A 21,518-nucleotide genomic window follows, 5' to 3' on the forward strand; every position below is an offset into this window, starting at 1 on the left:
GCTGTCCTGTCTGTGGAGGGTGTGTGAAGAGATGCAGAGCTCTGTGTGAAGAGATGCAGAGCTGTCCTGTCTGTGGAGGGTGTGTAAAGAGATGCAGAGCTGTCCTGTCTGTGGAGGGTGTGTGAAGAGATGCAGAGCTGTCCTGTCTGTGGAGGGTGTGTGAAGAGATGCAGAGCTGTCCTGTCTGTGGAGGGTGTGTGAAGAGATGCAGAGCTGTCCTGTCTGCGGAGGGTGTGTGAAGAGATGCAGAGCTGTCCTGTCTGTGAAGGGTGTGTGAAGAGATGCAGAGCTGTCCTGTCTGTGGAGGGTGTGTGAAGAGATGCAGAGCTGTGTGTGAAGAGATGCAGAGCTGTCTGTCTGTGGAGGGTGTGTGAAGAGATGCAGAGCTGTCTGTCTGTGGAGGGTGTGTGAAGAGATGCAGAGCTGTCCTGTCTGTGGAGGGTGTGTGAAGAGATGCAGAGCTGTCCTGTCTGCGGAGGGTGTGTGAAGAGATGCAGAGCTGTCCTGTCTGTGGAGGGTGTGTGAAGAGATGCAGAGCTGTCCTGTCTGTGGAGGGTGTGTGAAGAGATGCAGAGCTGTCCTGTCTGTGGAGGGTGTGTGAAGAGATGCAGAGCTGTGTGTGAAGAGATGCAGAGCTGTCTGTCTGTGGAGGGTGTGTGAAGAGATGCAGAGCTGTCCTGTCTGTGGAGGGTGTGTGAAGAGATGCAGAGCTGTCCTGTCTGCGGAGGGTGTGTGAAGAGATGCAGAGCTGTCCTGTCTGCGGAGGGTGTGTGAAGAGATGCAGAGCTGTCCTGTCTGCGGAGGGTGTGTGAAGAGATGCAGAGCTGTCTGTCTGTGGAGGGTGTGTGAAGAGATGCAGAGCTGTCCTGTCTGCGGAGGGTGTGTGAAGTTTGTATGAGAGAGCGCTTGTCTCCAAAGCAATAAAAGCTTAGACACGTTAAGAGTTGGGTTTGAGTCATTTTTTATAGTGTAAAACCTTGACTCTCCACAGACGACTGCTCTGCTGTGGAGGGAGGTGGTGTCAGTGGCTGTCTCAGTCTAGCTCTGGTCCTAAGCGTTTATAAAAGACTCAGGATCAGCAAGCTGCACGTAACACCCTGGACCAGAGCTCTTCCCAGCCCGTCTACCAGAGGAAGAGGGGCTTGCCGTCCTGCCTGGCCATGAAAGAGAGGCAACTGAACAGCAGCAGGAGATCCTTCAGTAGTTTGGAGGGGGCTGCGTTGATAACTACTCTCCTGAGGAAGTCCGGGCTGTTGAGATTAGATTGTTGTTTATTGTCCTACAAGAGGAAAATCCTACTACAGCTCACACATTACATACACAAACCACACATTACATACACAAACCACACATTACATACACAAACCACACATTACAAACACAAACCACACATTACATACACAAACCACACATTACATACACAAACCACACATTACATACACAAACCACACATTACATACACAAACCACACATTACATACACAAACCACACATTACATACACAAACCACACATTACAAACACAAACCACACATTACATACACAAACCACACATTACAAACACAAACCACACATTAAACACAAACCACACATTACAAACACAAACCACACATTACACAAACCACACATTACATACACAAACCACACATTACATACACAAACCACACAAACACAAACACATTACATACACAAACCACACATTACATACACAAACCACACATTACAAACACAAACCACACATTACATAAACCACATTGTAACATGGCAGCAAACAAACAACAGTAAACAGCCCCCCACCCACACCTGCACATATAGGAGGAAGCTTCATAGAATTGTTAATGATTCATGCCACCCCCCCCTCCCCCATCAACAGGGATGAAACTCCTCCTGAAGCGTGCAGTGCAGCCTTTACAGTAATTGTCTGACACCTCCAACCTGATGGCAGGGAAGCTGAGCTGACATCACAGCTGAGCTGGTACCCTGAAGGGACTACATCATCACCTGTTGTATCCCAGCTCCCGGGCGCTGTATGAGTCAGCCCTCTGCTTCAGGATGCCGTAGGTGTTGATGATGAACTCTGTGAAGGGGGGGTGGAGAGTCATACTATAGCCCAGCTGCTTCAGCTTGGCCATCAGCTCAGTGTAGCGCTGGGACAGCTGGAGCCTGTAGCCCTCGTCCACCTTCCCCGTCAGAGGGTGTGTGGACACCTGAGGAAAAGGGGGAGGGTCAAGCCTTTAGTTTGAGTGAAACACAGATTGTGAGTCTCATATGGCACCCTATTTCCAATAGAGTGCACTACTTTAGCCCAGAGCCCATATAGGGCTCCATTTGGAATAGGGTGCCATTTGGGACAGACACGCAGTTAAAAGTTGTGCACTATATAGTTTCGAGGGTTCCATTTGGGACGCAGACAGTCTCATGGGAGTGAGGGATTAGCCTGTAGAGTTTCTAATCCAGTTATACTGTACATGTCATTATCCAACTCTCTCTTACACATTTGTTTAGAACAGATTTGGAATTAACTTCTTAGGAAATGGAAAACCATTTTGACCTGGGAATAAACCGGTTTGGGAGGCTTTGATTTCCATCTGTGTGTGAATGATTGAAATATCTACATGGCACACAACCACACCCTGTTGTTCAACTAGTCTATTATCCCTTAGCTGACAGAAGGAAGGAATAATGTTGTTCAACTTTCTTATTATTCAAAAACTGGAATGTCTGCCTTTTGTACAAAGGACACACACACACACACACACACACACACACACACACACACACACACACACACACACACACACACACACACACACACACACACACACACACACACACACACACACACACACCTGAATGATCTTGTCTCGTATATTGAGCACAGTGAACCCATAGAGTCTGTTCTGGCCCTGGAACACATAGGACAGGATCCTTCGATCCAGCTGGAAGGCTATCTCCCCCAACAACCGCTCTGGATCTGAACAATAAACACCATTACAGCACCAATCTCTGAATCTGCATGGATTACTTCAATAGACCTCATTACACCAACATCAACATTCATCCACAGCTAGTTTAACAAAATGTTCCTATTCTAAACACCATCCCAAAAGGCATCCTGTTTCCTATATTGCGCACTACTATTGACCAGAGCGCTATAGGCCCTACTCAAAAGTTATGCACTATATAGGAAATAGGGTGCAATTTGGGACCTATACAATTAGTTTTGAATACATATTTTTCTATTCTCTTCTGCTATTTCCATATTGTCATAATCAGCTCAGTTGATACAAAATGGTGATTCAATTTCTGACTAACATTTTTCTCTTAAGGATCATGTCACAACATTGTAATGAGCAAACAACCATTCCACACACCTTTCACCTTCTGAGACATGACGTAAGAACAGCTTGCAGTCTCTTCATGTTCTCGTGGGTCTGTGCACATGCAGCTCTTGGTGTAGGACTCCAGGTTAACCGGGGAAGACGTTCTGTGAGGATGTCTGGGCGATTGATGCAGCTCATGTTTGAATCTGCCCTCATCCACGATGTCTTGCCACTGAATAGTTGTGTTCCTGCCTGTGGGTAGGAAATTCAAACCAGAGTCAATTCTAAATGCAAAGAGGGTGACAAATTGAGACAAAAAGAAACCAGGCAAAAATAATAAGCAAATATATGTAGATGCTCTCCCCTTTGACTACATCCTCCCTCTGCTGATCGATCTCACTCAAGCCACGGTTTGCTGAGACCTCGCATGCATCAACCAATGGCTACGTGCGACGTCATCGACTGACAGATTGCTATAACATATGATTTGGTTAGTCGATAGGTAAAATATCCATCCAGGCGTTTTAAGATCTGGCAACGCCTAAACAATGGAACCATGAACGTTCTCAACCTTCAATCTCTTGTCCTTAGATCACCTCATGAACTTAGATCAACTCATGAACTTAATGTTGTTTTTAAATGGTTTGTTTTTTGTTGTTGTTGCTTTACATCACTATGAGATTTCTTTATGTAATGAATAGAGCTTTATAAATGTAATATATTATATAAATGTTAGTCATTTAGCAGATGCTCTTATCCAGAGCGCCTTACAGGGTTAAGTGTCTTTCTCAGGGGCACAGACAGATGTTTCATCTAGTCTGCTCAGGGATTCGAACCAGCATCCTTTCGGTTAGTGGCCCAAAGCTCTTAACCACTAGGCTATCTGCCACCCTTAAGATTATATGTCCAATATTTTAGCTGGTGCTTTGCTAGGACCTGCATGGCAGTACTGGTATGCAGGGTTGGGATTAATTACATTTCATTTCACGCCGTATAGTGTAAATCGAATTTTTCAGTTTTTCCAACCCTGCTTATTAATTCTAACGGTCCGGACGTGTCACATGTCTTGGACGTCCTCTAGTGACAAAGAGCGGCACACGCACCACCATACTTGAACAGTTACCTGTCGATTCCCTGAGAGTATCGCTGGTTAGAGTGGAGGTTTGCAGTTTGGACTTCAGATGAAAGTTTTCCTTCATTAGGTCAAGCATTATTTTCAGGTGGTCATTCTCGTACCGCAGTTTCTCATTCTCCAAGCGCAATGACGCACCGCCCCCCTCTGTATCCATATCCACCCAGATACACTTCTCCGACTCCAAGCGTCTACTTCAGGCGTTCAGACAATTGAGACACAACCCGCAAGTTTGTAGACCCTTTCCGTCTGTCTTATAAATCAAATCCTCAAATGAAATAGGTTATAAATAGCATCATAATAGGGTGTCAGAACGTTCGATTTAACTTGACACCTGTGTCATAATTACACATCGAACATAATTATATAATCTCCTTTATGATGTCTAAACAGATAGGCTATACGTCATTCTTGACGCTCAACATTTGCATTGCATCAGGGGAAATCATTTCTCACATCATTTCTCTCCAGACTGAAAAGCTGAAAACTAGGCACAAATGTCTGGAAAAATATAATTAACAAACTGACATTCATGCTTTTGGCTTAGAAAAAAATAATCATATCACAAAGTGCATAATCATGATTCATACACTAATAGAAACAATTTAGCAGCATCCAGTAACCATCAGCACTGATAAAAAAGAAAAGAGATCACAATTCAGTTTTAATTGAATAAATATCAACAAATACAGCTGCAAAGACTCACAAACATCAGAAATATCACAAAACAAATTGAATTCAAATACGATAAATTATCCACACTACACAATTTAAACCAGTCTGGATTGTGGTAAAAATGAGCACAATGAACATGAGGGAGTACTATCAAGCAGAGTTACTTGCTATGACTGTGATATATGGTTGTTTAGTTACCCAAGTTGAATAAACGGACTAAGTCAAATCATGTAACATGCGCCGAATACAACAGGTGTAGACTTCACTATGAAATGCTTATTGACGAGTCTTTTCCCAACAATGCAGAGTTAAAAAGTACAAAAAATGAGCAAAGAAAAATAGTAACACAATAGAAAAATACATTGATCTGGATAAGAGCATCTGCTAGATCAGGGTTACCCAAACATGGTACGTAATGACTGACAAGAGGAACTGATGATGCACCACCCAATTTACAAATGTCACCCTGTGCATTCTACTATTACAACTTTCAAGAGTAAGTTCAACGCCGGACTGAGTTCGCTAGGGGGGGGACGACGAACGACAGGCGACAGCAGTGTTCACCTGAGACATAGGCACATAAAACAATGTGTAGCAGGTGTTGTACTAGATATGGAAACAGATTGGTAACTCCTGTAAAAAGACTCCTTCATCCTTCAATGGTTCCTTTAGAGGAAGCTCTCAGTTCCGTGCTCTTCCAACGATAGTCAGGATGTAGAGGAAGATGTTGATGATGTCAGTGTACAGGGAGAGAGCAGCAAAAACATAGTCCTCTGGACTCAGGGCATTCTCCTTGTTGCCAAGCAGCAGCTGAGTGTCCACAGCCAAGAACTGGAATCAATCACATTCAAAACAATGATCATTCTATTATCACAATTACAATTAGCATTCTACTCATTCTATTATCACAATTAGCATTCTACTCATTCTATTATCACAATTAGCATTCTACTCATTCTATTATCACAATTAGCATTCTACTCATTCTATTATCACAATTACAATTAGCATTCTACTCATTCTATTATCACAATTACAATTAGCATTCTACTCATTCTATTATCACAATTACAATTAGCATTCTACTCATTCTATTTAGCAAGACATGTGCAGTGACATAAGGTCTTGATTTGGTCTGACAACACATGCAAAATAATGACTAAGTCTGTGTACAAAATGGCACCCTGTTCCCTATATATTGCATTATTTTGGCCCATCAATCAAAGCACTTGCATGAATACTTAAATCGTTGCCCTACTACCACCGCCAGTATAGTTTCTACAGGAAGAGACACCACCTATGATAATCAAGATCATTACCAAAGAAAGAGATTTTAGTATGCATCCCTAATAGCACCCTTCCCTAAATAGTGCACTACGATGGTCAAAAGTAGTGCACTATAAAGAAAATAGGGTGGCATTTGTGACAAGAACTTACGCATGTGAAGAGTAGAGCGCCCAGCGAGGCATAGACCAGTTCCAGGATCTTGTTGCGGATGAAGATGCAGAGGAAGCCGAAGAGGAACAGGACAATCAGACAGACCAACAGCACACCGTGACAGGAAGTGAAGTCATACTTGGTCTGTATGGGGTCGGAGGTTGGGTCAGGAAGAATGCCAAAGGGACATATTAGTGATTAGCCAATGAGGTGAATCTCATTTACTGTCAAACTAGACTCACTAAACAGGGACAGTACCATCACTAGCCTCACTAAACAGGGACAGTACCATCACTAGACTCACTGAACAGGGACAGTACCATCACTAGCCTCACTAAACAGGGACAGTACCATCACTAGACTCACTGAACAGGGACAGTACCATCACTAGCCTCACTGAACAGGGACAGTACCATCACTAGCCTCACTGAACAGGGACAGTAACATCACTAGCCTCACTGAACAGGGACAGTACCATCACTAGCCTCACTGAACAGGGACAGGGACAGTAACATCACTAGCCTCACTGAACAGGGACATCATCACTAGCCTCACTGAACAGGGACAGTACCATCACTAGACTCACTGAACAGGGACAGTACCATCACTAAACAGGGACAGTACCATCACTAGACTCACTGAACAGGGACAGTACCATCACTAGCCTCACTGAACAGGGACAGTACCATCACTAGCCTCACTGAACAGGGGGCCTCACTGAACAGGGACAGTACCATCACTAGCCTCACTAAACAGGGACAGTACCATCACTAGCCTCACTAAACAGGGACAGTACCATCACTAGACTCACTAAACAGGGACAGTACCATCACTAGCCTCACTGAACAGGGACAGTACCATCACTAGCCTCACTGAACAGGGTCAGTACCATCACTAGCCTCACTGAACAGGGTAGTGTCACTACCATCACTAGCCTCACTGAACAGGGTAGGGTCAGTACCATCCCTAGCCTCACCGAACAGGGCCAGAATCTATGATGGCAGGGTCAGGGTCAATTCCAGTTCAATTCCTGTTACATTTGATTCCATAGAAATGCTGTTTAAAGGTACACTCAGCGATATGACGTAGGTGCACAAAGTAAACAGTATAATTCATACATTTCCCCAACTAAGAGCGTTGAAGAGTGAGGCTCAACTCCCCCTCTGTTTTGGTCCCGTACCTACCACGCTCTAACAGTGTGAAGTGAACCCATACACAGATACTGTGTGTGACTGTGGGAGCGAAGTCTTGCATCTCGCTCATGGCAATGTCATTTTTCTGAGTCTACCTTTAATTCTGCCACTGACTGGAATACACCCCCAACCCTGATAACATGTTGAACTGAGAGGAAAGAAAGAAAGAAAGAAAGAAAGAAAGAAAGAAAGAAAGAAAGAAAGAAAGAAAGAAAGAGAGAGAAAGAGAGAAAGAGAGAAAGAGACAGAGACAGAGACAGAGACAGAGACAGAAAGAGAGAGAGAGAGAGAGAGACAGAGAGAGACAGAGACAGAGAGACAGAGAGAGAGAGAGAGAGAGAGACAGAGAGATGGATACAGACCTGGAGAGAGAAGATAACCACGGTGAAGCAGACAACAGCAGTGATGCCCACGGCCATGATGACTGAGTCCGTGTCGTAGAAACTAGCTATCATCCCCACCATGTAGGACATAGCCAGGGTCAGGATGGACTGGAAACACCAGAGACAAGGAGAGTCATACAACCTCTTCTACAACTGCAACAATACTTATGCAACTTTCTATGTAGAAGTGCACATATCAACGCACATTTATAGTGAATAAGACATCATTTTTCTTCTTCAATTAGATAAATGTACAGAACCGGTCCATAAAGTATAGCTACGCATACTATTCTTCATTAAGCAGGCTTTTTAGTCCAGGTAAAGGCTTAATCTGAGTTTAGAAAACAGGCCCATACAGTACATCATTATATAATGGTAATAATGGCCATTGAAATGAGACAGGTCTTATTAACTTACAAGTGCAATCAGGTTCCATGGATGTTTACGGCGAAACTCTCCACAGCAGCTGATGGTGATGAGAGAGACGAAGAAGATGCCATAGGACACCCAGTAGGTCCATGTGTTGGCCCTGACGAACACTTTGATTTCCTCCACAAAGGTGAAGACAGCCACAAAGGAGAATGTTACCATCAGCTGGGCGGTCAACACCATGAAGACCTGTAGGTGGACAAGGAGACAGAGACTGTTAGATACAGGATACATACACTACTAGATTTCCAACTACGTAGACTCTGGGGATTGCTCTTTAAAAAAACGGTTTGAAGCCATTTTGTTTGATTATTATGATGGCTATACAGATGCATGTACAACCATTTTATCTTAAGTTAATATTTTATCTTTAGTTGAAGTTTGCTTGAGGTCCTGATTTGGAGCCTCTTGTCGTCCAGACTGTCCCTTACTTTCCGGATGAAGGCTCGTCTTATGGTCTTGTCGTCCAGTCCAGAGCCAAGAGAGAAGGAACTATTGTCACTAAAGGCTGGGGGTTGATCATCGCTGTGGTAACCAGTGTTTGGGTCTGGGAGAAAAGACAGACTCAATGCAATGCACATCAGACCACCAACACTTCCAATGCCCCTTTCTATCTATCAATGAATGATAACATACATCAGACCACCAACACTTCCAATGCCCCTTTCTATCTATCAATGAATGATAACATACATCAGACCACCAACACTTCCAATGCCCCTTTCTATCTATCAATGAATGATAACATACATCAGACCACCAACACTTCCAATGCCCCTTTCTATCTATCAATGAATGATAACATACATCAGACCACCAACACTTCCAATGCCCCTTTCTATCTATCAATGAATGATAACATACATCAGACCACCAACACTTCCAATGCCCCTTTCTATCTATCAATGAATGAATCAGATAACCCTTTCTATCTATGAATGACATCAGACCAACACTTCCAATGCCCCTTTCTATCTATCAATGAATGATAACATACATCAGACCACCAACACTTCCAATGCCCCTTTCTATCTATCAATGAATGATAACATACATCAGACCACCAACACTTCCAATGCCCCTTTCTATCTATCAATGAATGATAACATACATCAGACCACCAACACTTCCAATGCCCCTTTCTATCTATCAATGAATGATAACATACATCAGACCACCAACACTTCCAATGCCCCTTTCTATCTATCAATGAATGATAACATACATCAGACCACCAACACTTCCAATGCCCCTTTCTATCTATCAATGAATGATAACATACATCAGACCACCAACACTTCCAATGCCCCTTTCTATCTATCAATGAATTGTTTTTGCTCCGTACTAAAAGTGCTCCATCTTGAAAACGTCACTGCTGTCATGCATCATTTTGTGGACTAATGAACAAAATACTAAAAGATATCTTCAATGAATGAACTACATCAGACCACCAACACTTCCAATGCCCCTTTCTATCTATCAATGAATTGTTTTTGCTCCGTACTAAAAGTGCTCCATCTTGAAAACGTCACTGCTGTCATGCATCATTTTGTGGACTAATGAACAAAATACTAAAAGATAGTTTGAGTGAACTATCCCTTTAACACTTGAAGTACTCACCATGATTTGGGTTGTCAAAGCCCTGACTGTAGGCCCCAGGCATGGGAGCGTAAGGTGCAGTGCCATATCCTGGGTTCCCCTGACCCTGGGAGTACATCGGCTGACCAAATGCCCCAGGCGTGGGGAAGGGCATCCCCCTGGAGCAGGCCCTGGCCCCCCAAATGGGTTCGACATTCCCTGTGTGTTGGGTAAGGTCATCCCATATCCTGGGTTCTCCTGACCCTGGGAGTACATGGGCTGACCAAATGCCCCAGGCGTGGGGAAGGGCATCCCCCCTGGAGCAGGCCCTGGCCCCCCAAATGGGTTCGACATTCCCTGCGTGTTGGGTAAGGTCATCCCATATCCTGGTGGGCTTGGCTGCCCAAAGCCTACATTTGGGGGCTGGATGCCCCCCTCCAATGAAGAATAGATATTCCTGTCAGGTTGGGACATCACTAGGTCTGTTCCTCTCACTAGGACAGGGATTCAAGAAGTGTTGATCTTGTCTGGACTGTAGAAACAGGGCACTAGAGACAGAGACACACGATGACGAATGACAAAGGTTACTTTTGACATTTTGGTCATTTAGCAGAAGCTCTTATCCAGAGCAATTTACAGGAGCAATTAGGGTTAAGTGCCTTGCTCAAGGGCACATCGATTTTTCACCTAGTCAGGTAGGTGGTTAGGATCCTAGTAGGTATCGTAGTAGGTTAGGATGGTAAAGGTTTTAAGAGTACATCGTCTAATCTAAAAAGGGGTTTTAAAAGGAGACCAAAATCCATCCTGGTATCCCTAGGGGATACCTGCCCCCAGTATCTGTGCATTAGAGATGTCGACAATGAGTATGACGGTTCTCCTCTCTAACGCCCAGGAAGCTCATATTAAAACTCCCATTAGACAGCTCTGCAAGCATTATGTCAAAATATGTTCCTTACGCACCAAATATCATAATTTACTCCCGTTATGGCCGGTATGTACTACTCCCGTTATGGCCGGTATGTACTACTCCCGTTATGGCCGGTATGTACTACTCCCGTTATGGCCGGTATGTACTACTCCCGTTATGGCCGGTATGTACTACTCCCGTTATGGCCGGTATGTACTACTCCCGTTATGGCCGGTATGTACTACTCCCGTTATGGCCGGTATGTACTACTCCCGTTATGGCCGGTATGTACTACTCCCGGTATGTACTATCCCGGCCGGTATGTACTACTCCCGTTATGGCCGGTATGTACTACTCCCGTTATGGCCGGTATGTACTACTCCCGTTATGGCCGGTATGTACTACTCCCGTTATGGCCGGTATGTACTACTCCCGTTATGGCCGGTATGTACTACTCCCGTTATGGCCGGTATGTACTACTCCCGTTATGGCCGGTATGTACTACTCCCGTTATGGCCGGTATGTACTACTCCCGTTATGGCCGGTATGTACTACTCCCGTTATGGCCGGTATGTACTACTCCCGTTATGGCCGGTATGTACTACTCCCGTTATGGCCGGTATGTACTACTCCCGTTATGGCCGGTATGTACTACTACCCGTTATGGCCGGTATGTACTACTCCCGTTATGGCCGGTATGTACTACTCCCGTTATGGCCGGTATGTACTACTCCCGTTATGGCCGGTATGTACTACTCCCGTTATGGCCGGTATGTACTACTCCCGTTATGGCCGGTATGTACTACTCCCGTTATGGCCGGTATGTACTACTCCCGTTATGGCCGGTATGTACTTCAAAAAAGGTAGAAATAAAAATGTACAAGCCAAGGAAAATAAATGCATATTGGGCACTCACACCACCACAAACAGAAAGTACACAGCAACTCAATACATTGGAGGTACTGAAAATGACCTTTTTTTGGTTGCTTGTACTTCCGTAACAGGAGGAAATGAACACAGCTGCTGAGCAAAACTCCCTATTTGGTAAACTCGCTTGCAGAGCTGTCTAATGGGAGTTTGAATCAGTTTAGAGGCATCTCTAATGCACAGATACTGGAGCAGGGAACACTCTATCCACCCTGTAATAACTGTGCATCACGAGGGAGGGAGGGAGCCATGATTCAGCAAACTATCTAGATTAGAACAATGATAAGCAAACAGCAGTGTGCTATTCATTACAATGTAAGAGCTCAAAATAATATAAACAACAATAACCTGTGACTGTTGATCAGTAACTAAAAATGAACTATGGTTGCGGGAAGCGAGTGGGGCAGTGGTACAACTTTAAGGTGTCCCTCCCCGTCCCGCTCTTATCTAGACTGTTCACAAGAATTCTCCAACAGTGTGTGATTGCGGCCTGCAATTCGGGGCATTCCTGCATGTGGGACGCCCCCCCACTCGAGCATTCCATTGGTTCCTGCATGTGAACCCCCACTCGAGCATTCCATTGGTTCCTGCATGTGAACGCCCCCCCCCCCTCGAGCATTCCATTGGTTCCTGCATAAAAAGCATTCCATTGGCATAAACTCCCCCCTCGAGCATTCCATTGGTTCCTGCATAAACGCCCTCGAGCATTCCATTGGTTCCTGCCGAGCATTCCATTGGTTCCTGCATAAACGCTCCCCCTCAAGCATTCCATTGGTTCCTGCATAAACGCCCCCCTCAAGCATTCCATTGGTTCCTCAATTGGCATTCCATTGGTTCCTGCATAAACTGCATAAACGCCCCCCTCGAGCATTCCATTGGTTCCTGCATCAAGCATTCCATTGGTTCCTGCATAAACGCTCCCCCTCGAGCATTCCATTGGTTCCCCGCTCCCCCTCAAGCATTCCATTGGTTCCTGCATAAACGCCCCCCTCAAGCATTCCATTGGTTCCCATTCGAGCATTCCATTGGTTCCTGCATAAATTGGTTCCTGCATAAACGCTCCCCCTCAAGCATTCCATTGGTTCCTGCATAAACGCTCCCCCTCAAGCATTCCATTGGTTCCTGCATAAATAAATTCCATTGGTTCCTGCATAAACGCCCCCCTCAAGCATGCCATCTTAATTCTTTTGTGACACTTGATATTCTGGATTTCCCCTGATTGTCAATGCGATTCCAATGTGGGTCAAAAGAGTCAGAGTTTTTCAGGGGCCAAGGGCACTGTCTGCCGGTATCAAATATTGTGATAACTAACCCAAGACAGATCAGAGCCTGTCGTTTCCAAATGAATCATAGTGCTCAGAACAAGCAAGGAGGTGTGCAGAGCCAAGAGCCACTTCCAGCCACTGGGCTTCCTCTCAGTGAATGGAAACACCAACCGGATGCTTCATATCTATACATCCTGTCAACTATCTGATTTATTGTTCCATCCATGGTTGCCATGTTTGCCATTTTCCTGCAAATTGGGCTACTTTGAAAACAATGTCAGGGGTGAAAATGTATTGGTCGCGGGCGGAGGGTTTTGGGATACTTCTAAATCGCATTGCGGCCGCCATGGCATATCTCTTAAACAAATATATTTCACTGTGACCTGCTGCCGCAGACTATCAGGCAGTGAGGAGTGAGTGAGTGAGTTGAGTGAGTGAGTTGAGTGAGTGAGAGTTGAGTGAGTTGAGTGAGTGTGAGTTGAGTGAGTGTGAGTTGAGTGAGTTGAGTGAGTGAGAGGACCAGAGGACCGGAGGGGTGTGTGTACGTGGAGAGCGCTGGTTGAGAGAGTCCGGCAGCAGAGACACGGAGACAGAGCAGCACACAAGCACGTCGTGACAACTTTTTACCAAGTCTATTTAGACTGGTCATTATGGAGGCACCCTTTTTCCATAAATCGTTAAACACTCTAGAAGTGATATAACGGCGACAAAGCATTGGAAAATGACTTTAGGCACACGAGAGCTCTTTAGATACATTTGCTCAGAGGTGGTTTAAAATACACTGCATTCTAATGTCTCCGCAACGCGGAGTGCCTGGACACAGCCCGTAGCTGTGGTATATTGGCCATATATCACAAAACCCAGAGGCTATTATAAACGGGTTATTATAAACTGGTTACCAACGTAATTAGAGCAGTAAAAATAAATGTTTTGTCATACCCATGGTATACAGTCTGATATACCACGGCTGTCAGCCAATCAGCATTCAGGGCTCAAACCACCCAGGTTATATTTACAATTATTAACTGGGTGGTTTGAGCCCTGAATAGTGATTGGTTGAAAGCCGTGGTATATCAGACGTGTACGACGGGAATGACAAAAACGTTTTACTGTGCTAATTATGTTGGTCACCAGTTTATAATAGCAATAAGGCATGTCAGGGGTTTGTGGTTTATGGTCAATATACCACGGCTAAAGGCTGTGTCCTAAGTACAGTCCATATACCACACCTCATCGTGCCTTATTGCTTAAGCATAGCACTCTAAACAAGTTAAATTGACATCCACTGATGAAAATGATCTGGAGAGTTTAATAAGGGCAATTTATCTTCTCTCGTGACATATTCTTAAACTCGCAATAATTATTATTTTGATGGAAAACCATAGTTTGCTTCTTAGCCTGTCAGTTAAAATGATATTCCTTAATTTGCTTAATAACTTTATAGGAAAAGGATTTATTGGATAAATGTGGCAACTTCTCTCTTGCTGCAACATTTATTGGGGTCTAGTTCAGCCCTTTGGGCAGGTTGTCATTGGTCGATACATTTGAGCTAGATCTGGCAACCCTGGTTCCATCTGTGCAGGTTTTCATGGGTCATTGGTCGATACATTTGAGCTAGATCTGGCAACCCTGGTACCATCTGTGCAGGTAACGTTATCCTAGTTAGCTGGATAACGGCTTCGACGCTTTCACCAAATTGTGCCGAAAAAGGGTAAATTACTGGGAGCTTCATTGTCTGTTCACAATGCACATTAGTAACATCAGCTGTTAAAAATACATTTAAAAAAAAACAAACAGAATCTGTGGCATTATTTAGGATGCTGAATACAGAAGATTATATTATACTAAATAAAACTATTTATTTGAACTGAGCAGAAAGTGTGGTTTCACTTTGTTTTCCCCTCTAAATTGTGTTCCTTCAACTGGTTTCGACTTCAGATCCCTGAATGTTCCATACTCTACCTGCTAAACTACCAGTCAGGTGATACTTTTTGTCCAAAATCCTAACTATATTTGTAAGTGCTGTGTCCGGGTCAGTGTTTGAAAGCAGCGACAACGGCCAAATCAGTGGAATCTCTCATTTTGCAACACATGGTGTGGAAAAGCACATGATCAAACTAAGCTTCTGACCTCATTGATGATAGTGACACATGCTTCCGCACACTGCTCCGAAGTTAGCTGCTTAGCGATTTCAACGCATGGCTCGCAGCTCCGGTATCATCACTAGCTACCGGTGTCGCCCCCGCCTGATGTGTACCGGAGTCTAGACTCCTATCCCGCCTGATGTGTACCGGAGTCTAGACTCCTATCCCGCCTGATGTGTACCGGAGTCTAGACTCCTATCCCGCCTGATGTGTACCGGAGTCTAGACTCCTATCCCGCCTGATGTGTACCGGAGTCTAGACTCCTATCCCGCCTGATGTGTACCGGAGTCTAGACTCCTATCCCGCCTGATGTGTACCGGAGTCTAGACTCCTATCCCGCCTGATGTGTACCGGAGTCCTAGGTAGCTAGCTAGAACCCAGAGTCCTTCGGCTTCGCTAACGCCTGCCCTCACTGTTGTTAACAGCACTGCGGGAAAACAGTCCCGGTCAGGCGGGGGTGAAGGACACTGACACTGTCTACCGTTGTCCTAGCTACCCGCCTCTTTTGTGGGGTTTATCAACGTTTGGCATCCAACGTTATGGTGCGTTACCGTTAACTACTGTACTGGAGCGCCCGCCTCTGTACCGGAGTCCTAGTTTGAAAAAATTAAAAAGTACCATTAGAAGTACACTACATTACCAAGAGTATGTGGACACCTGCTCGTCTGACATCTCATACCAAAATCATGGGCATTAATATAGAGTTGGTCCCCCATTGCGGCTATAACAGTCTCCACTCTTCTGTGAAGGCTTTCCACTAGATGTTGGAACATTGCTGCAGGGTTTTACTTCCATTCAGCAATAAGAGCATTAGTGAGGTCCGGGACTGATGTTGGGCGATTAGGCCTGGCTCGCAGTTGGCATTACAATTCATCCTAAAGGTGTTCGATAGGGTTGAGGTCAGGGTTGAGGTCAGGGCTCTGTGGGCCTATCAAGTTCTTCCACAACGATCGACAAACCATTTTTGTATGGACCTCACTTTTATGCACTTGGGCATTGTCATGCTGAAACAGGAAAGGCCCTTCCCCAAACTGTTGCCACAAAGTTGGAAGCACAGACTTGTCTAGAATGTCATTGTATGCTGTAGAGTTAAGATTTCCCTTCACTGGAGCTAAGGGGCCTATCCCAAACCATGAAAAACTGACCCAGACCATTATTCCTCCTCCACCAAACATTACAGTTGGCACTATGCATTCGGGCAAGTAACGTTCTCCTGGCATCCGCCAAACCAGATCCACCTGGCATCCGCTAGATTCGTCCGTAGGACTAACAAATGGTGAAGCGTGATTCATCACCCCAGAAAATGCATTTCCAATAGTAGCAAGCTTTACACCACTCCAGCTGACGCTTGACATTGCGCATGTTTATCTTAGGTTTTCATGGCCGAGCAGCCAAACCTATTTCATGAAACTCCTGACGAACAGTTCTTGTGCTAATGTTGTTTCCAGAGGCAGTTTGGAACTCGTTAGTGAGTGTTGCAACTGAGGACATAGATGTTTTACACGCTGCGACTTGGCGGTCCCGTTCTGTGGCCTTTATGTCCTACCACTTCACGGTTGAGCCGTTGTTGCTCCTAGATGTGTCCACTTCACAATAACAGCACTTACAGTTGACCAGGGCAGAAATGTGATGAACTGACTTGTTGGAAAGGTGGCATCCTATGACAGTGCCATGTTGAAAGTCACTGAACTGTTCAGTAAGGCCTTTCTATGGGGGCGGCAGGTAGCCTAGTGGTTAGAGCGCTGGGCCAGTAACCGAAAGTTTGCTGACAAGGTACAAATCTGTAGTTCTTCTCCTGAACAAGACAGTTAACCCACTGTTCCCCGGTAGGTCTTCATAGTAAATTAGAATTTGTTCTTAACTGACTTGCCTAGTTAAATTTAAAAAATCTACTGCCAATGTTTGTCTATGAAGATTTCATGGCTGTGTGCTTGATTGTAATACACCCGTCAGCAATGTTTGTGACTGAAATAACCGAATCCACTAATTTGAAGAAGTGTCCACATACTTTTGTATATTATATTAAGAGAGATGTGCAGATGCAGGAACGCCCCTAATTGGGGTCCGCAATTGCATCCTTCTACCAATAATAACCTTCACTGGCAAGATTTCATTGTTACAAGATTCATGAGCTCAGATCTAGGATCAGTTTAATCGACTAAACTACGGCTGTGGATAACTATTACTGCGCCATACACAAACGTTGTTTTATGGAAGTGGAAAACTATAACAGGCAGTACAAAATATTTATATATAAAATCCCACTGCAACAAACAACTCAGTATCATATTACCGGTATTCTCCGTCGATGAAGTTTGAAAGTTTTCCGTAAGCGTTTTCCAAGTTGCTCCCAGTTTGAAAGATAGTCACCTGAACAGCTAGAAGAAACTTACTTTCCTTTTCGGCAGGCGATATTTGTTCCGCTAAATCCTGCGTTACATATTCCAGTCCAACAGGTCATGCGCGCCCCTTGAGGTACGTCATTTCTCGAATGAACTGTGTCACGCTGTTTCAGCCCTGCTGCCATCAGATAGCGCGATTATTCCTTACGTGGCAATTACAAAAGACGTGAGGAATAATAGCGCCATCTGGCGGCAGCGGGACTCGACCACATGTCAACATAGGGCCAATGAAGAGTAAATATTATAACTTGATCGTTAAAGGTCCAATACAGCCGTTTTTCTATATTAAATAATCTATCCCTAACAATTAAGTATCTTACTGTGATTGTCTTCTATTGAAATTGTCAAAAAGAAACAAAGATAGCTTCTTAGCAAAGAGAAATTCCTCAAACAACAATTTTAGCTTGGACTGTCTGGGAGTGGTCTGAGTGGGTAGGAGAAAACTGAAAACGATCTGTTATTGGCAGAGAGGTTTGGAACTCTCTTTCTTATTGGTCAACAAATGTATCACGTCAACAAATGTACCACGTGGTGATGTCAGCAGGCAGACCAAAACTCCATCCCACAACAACAGGCTGAAATTTCAGGCGGTCTTTTAAAACAGCTCTTGAACTAAAAGAGCATTATCATAATTTTCACAATTTCACAGTATTATTCTAACCTGGAAATAAAATACAGGGAAATCATGTTTTTGACTGCACTGGGCCTTTAACAAAAAGTACTTTCAATAATAGCTTTTTTGTTTATTTATGAGGATGAATAAATTAGTGCCCAGTTAATTATTATTATTTTAAAGTAAAAGTCAGCCTAGGCCAAAAGTCCACTAGATGTCAGCATGTCACATCTGACACACACACACACACACACACACACACACACACACACACACACACACACACACACCTCAGCTCTCTCCCCTACAACTCTGTTCTTCAATCATCTACAACTCTGTCCAGTCTTGGCATCAGGGTGCAGGCTTCATTTCTTTAGCCCAGTATTAACACAACTAATTGAATGAAGTGACCACTAGCTCAGCATTTAGTTGAATTGAAGGACACTGAACAAGTCGAACTCTTCCTCACATGGATCAGAATGGAGAAGTGAAGACATTTTCATGGGTCTTGTTTACAAAACACCAGAGGCTTTTATTGTTCATCCTTCCCATTGAGTATGATAGAGGCCTCTAGTGGACAAAAAAACAGTTTCAGCATGGGCAGCACCATTGAGGGCTTCCAGCATGCTTCCACCATTTTAAAGTAGTCAACTAGGTGGGTATTCTTATGGGTTGTAGCCTAAATGGCGCTGCCCATGCTGTCAAAGACGCTACTATGGCACAGATATTTTATTTATTTATTTAACCTTTATTTAACCAGGTAGGCAAGTTGAGAACAAGTTCTCATTTACAATTGCGACCTGGCCAAGATAAAGCAAAGCAGTTCGACACATACAACGACACAGAGTTACACATGGAGTAAAACAAACATACAGTCAATAATACAGTATAAACAAGTCTATATACAATGTGAGCAAATGAGGTGAGAAGGGAGGTAAAGGCAAAAAAGGCCATGGTGGCAAAGTAAATACAATATAGCAAGTAAAACACTGGAATGGTAGTTTTGCAATGGAAGAATGTGCAAAGTAGAAATAAAAATAATGGGGTGCAAAGGAGCAAAATAAATAAATAAATAAAATTAAATACAGTTGGGAAAGAGGTAGTTGTTTGGGCTAAATTATAGGTGTGCTATGTACAGGTGCAGTAATCTGTGAGCTGCTCTGACAGTTGGTGCTTAAAGCTAGTGAGGGAGATAAGTGTTTCCAGTTTCAGAGATTTTTGTAGTTCGTTCCAGTCATTGGCAGCAGAGAACTGGAAGGAGAGGCGGCCAAAGAAAGAATTGGTTTTGGGGGTGACTAGAGAGATATACCTGCTGGAGCGTGTGCTACAGGTGGGAGATGCTATGGTGACCAGCGAGCTGAGATAAGGGGGGACTTTACCTAGCAGGGTCTTGTAGATGACATGGAGCCAGTGGGTTTGGCGACGAGTATGAAGCGAGGGCCAGCCAACGAGAGCGTACAGGTCGCAATGGTGGGTAGTATATGGGTAGTGTAGTATGTGGGTAGTATATGGAACTTTGGTGAATAATAAATATATAAAGATATATATATAATATATAATAATATATAATAATTATTATATTATTATATAATAATAATATAATGTAAAGAGGACACCTCTATCTATCTTTATGCTCCTTCCACTGAGGAGGGCCTGTAGGCCACCACCTGTCCCCTCTGTGCCTGCACACACTCAGACACTGAGGCCTGACAGGTGACATTCTGCAGCTGTCTAATAGGGTTCAGCTGTCGTAAAAATGGGGACAAGCGTGACCAACTCACGGCCTCACAAAATGTAACCCCATGAAAATGAACAATAATGTATGTATTGTAACTGTTAAATGCAGATAGAACATTATATCGCATGTCCTCTATTCCACTGAAACTGTCAGACTAATGGTAAAGCTGACATGGCCATCAGTGGTCTTATCTTTATTCCCACACTGAAGTTCCTATTTGCCTGGAATTCAAAAGGATTCTAAACAGGTGGAAACAGGGGAAGGAGGAGTTCCCAGGATCCTCTCTGTTTGTCTGATTGGTCAAGTCGCAGGTTTTGCAGCTTCATTTGTTCCTGCCTGGTTGCTCTCCATACACACACACACACACACACACACACACACACACACACACGCAGCTAACCTTTACCTGCTCTTCCTGACTGACCACAGCAGGGAATGTCATGTCGGAACCAATCAACCATCTCATAGGATTCAAAACCATGAATGAAGTCAAAGCCCCATTAGAAAGGGTTTCTGTATCCAGTATAGTGAACTTCATGATGTAGATGTGTGTTAATAGAATTGAAGCGTGGATGTTTATCATCAGGATCTGGTAAAGATGATATGGTATATATTTTACATTGGTCAACCGATATGTTTTGATGAAATACTCAGGAGAGAGTTGTAGCTGTCAGAGAGACTTGTGGCTGCAAGTTGGCAGACCAAGGACCCTTCTAGGAAGGGTTGAGAGATCAGACTACATCCCAAGTGGCACCCTATTCCCTATGTAGTGCACTAGTTTTAACCAGGTACCAATATAGGGATTACTGTAGGGTGCCATTTGGGATGCATTCATCAGGGGATAGAGTTCACCTACTTACCATTCTAGGAACATAGCAGGTTCATGTTTCAGAGGTGATCTACATTATTAACAAGAGAGGGGAAAATGTAATCAGCAAGATTCAGAATCTCTCAAGAGAGGGGGATAATGTAATCAACAAGCCTCAGAATCTCTCCAGTTTGAGAGTTAATGTTTAGACTAGAGGACACCAACCAATATTTTTTATTCTTCAGATTATCAAGTGAAGTAATAATACAAGTTGTCTAGTTCAGCTTCCTCTTCCTGGTTTTAGTTTGTTTTGATTTGTCAGGCCAATCATATATCACCTAAACAGCAGTGTCATGGACAGCATGGGAATGTAGCACCATGGACAGCAACCAAACTGGCAAACTAAGACATTCAAATTCCACATAGAAATGAACTAGACACGGACTCACCTGAATTAATTTGAGTTAAATTTAGAATTGAGTCTTAGAATAATCTTTGAAGAGAAACATTTTGGAGGAGACTTCAGTCCACCGTTGTTCAGACCCGACACACGTAGCCAGAGATGG

The 21,518-nt window shown here is 44.0% G+C and overlaps 1 protein-coding gene and 1 pseudogene across 1 annotated transcript; both read right to left on the reverse strand.

The window, feature by feature from the left end:
• Window positions 1-354: 354 nt before the first annotated feature.
• On the reverse strand, window positions 355-4,980 carry LOC112238262 (speriolin-like protein). Its single transcript, XM_042315073.1, has 5 exons — window positions 4,445-4,980; window positions 3,373-3,573; window positions 2,848-2,972; window positions 2,000-2,205; window positions 355-1,250 (listed from the first exon to the last, which is right to left on the reverse strand). The coding sequence occupies exons 1-5, from the start codon at window positions 4,608-4,610 to the stop codon at window positions 1,124-1,126; spliced, it is 825 nt and encodes a 274-aa protein (XP_042171007.1). The 5' UTR covers window positions 4,611-4,980; the 3' UTR covers window positions 355-1,123.
• A 124-nt stretch (window positions 4,981-5,104) lies between these two features.
• LOC112238261 lies at window positions 5,105-17,924 on the reverse strand (annotated as a pseudogene).
• Between the last annotated feature and the right edge of the window lie 3,594 nt (window positions 17,925-21,518).

This window comes from Oncorhynchus tshawytscha, unplaced genomic scaffold (genome assembly GCF_018296145.1).
Source record: "Oncorhynchus tshawytscha isolate Ot180627B unplaced genomic scaffold, Otsh_v2.0 Un_contig_12116_pilon_pilon, whole genome shotgun sequence".
Classification (NCBI taxonomy): Eukaryota; Metazoa; Chordata; class Actinopteri; order Salmoniformes; family Salmonidae; genus Oncorhynchus; species Oncorhynchus tshawytscha.

What these genes read in the sequence shown, in the direction of transcription:
- LOC112238262 (XM_042315073.1), bottom strand. Translation starts at nt 4,610, where the DNA reads ATGGATACAGAGGGGGGCGGTGCGTCATTGCGCTTGGAGAATGAGAAA. An exon ending in CATGTCTCAGAAGGTGAAAG is followed by an intron (nt 2,973 to 3,372) that starts GTGTGTGGAATG and finishes TTTATTGTTCAG; the next exon opens with ATCCAGAGCGGTTGTTGGGG. An exon ending in TACGAGACAAGATCATTCAG is followed by an intron (nt 2,206 to 2,847) that starts GTGTGTGTGTGT and finishes CCTTTTCCTCAG; the next exon opens with GTGTCCACACACCCTCTGAC.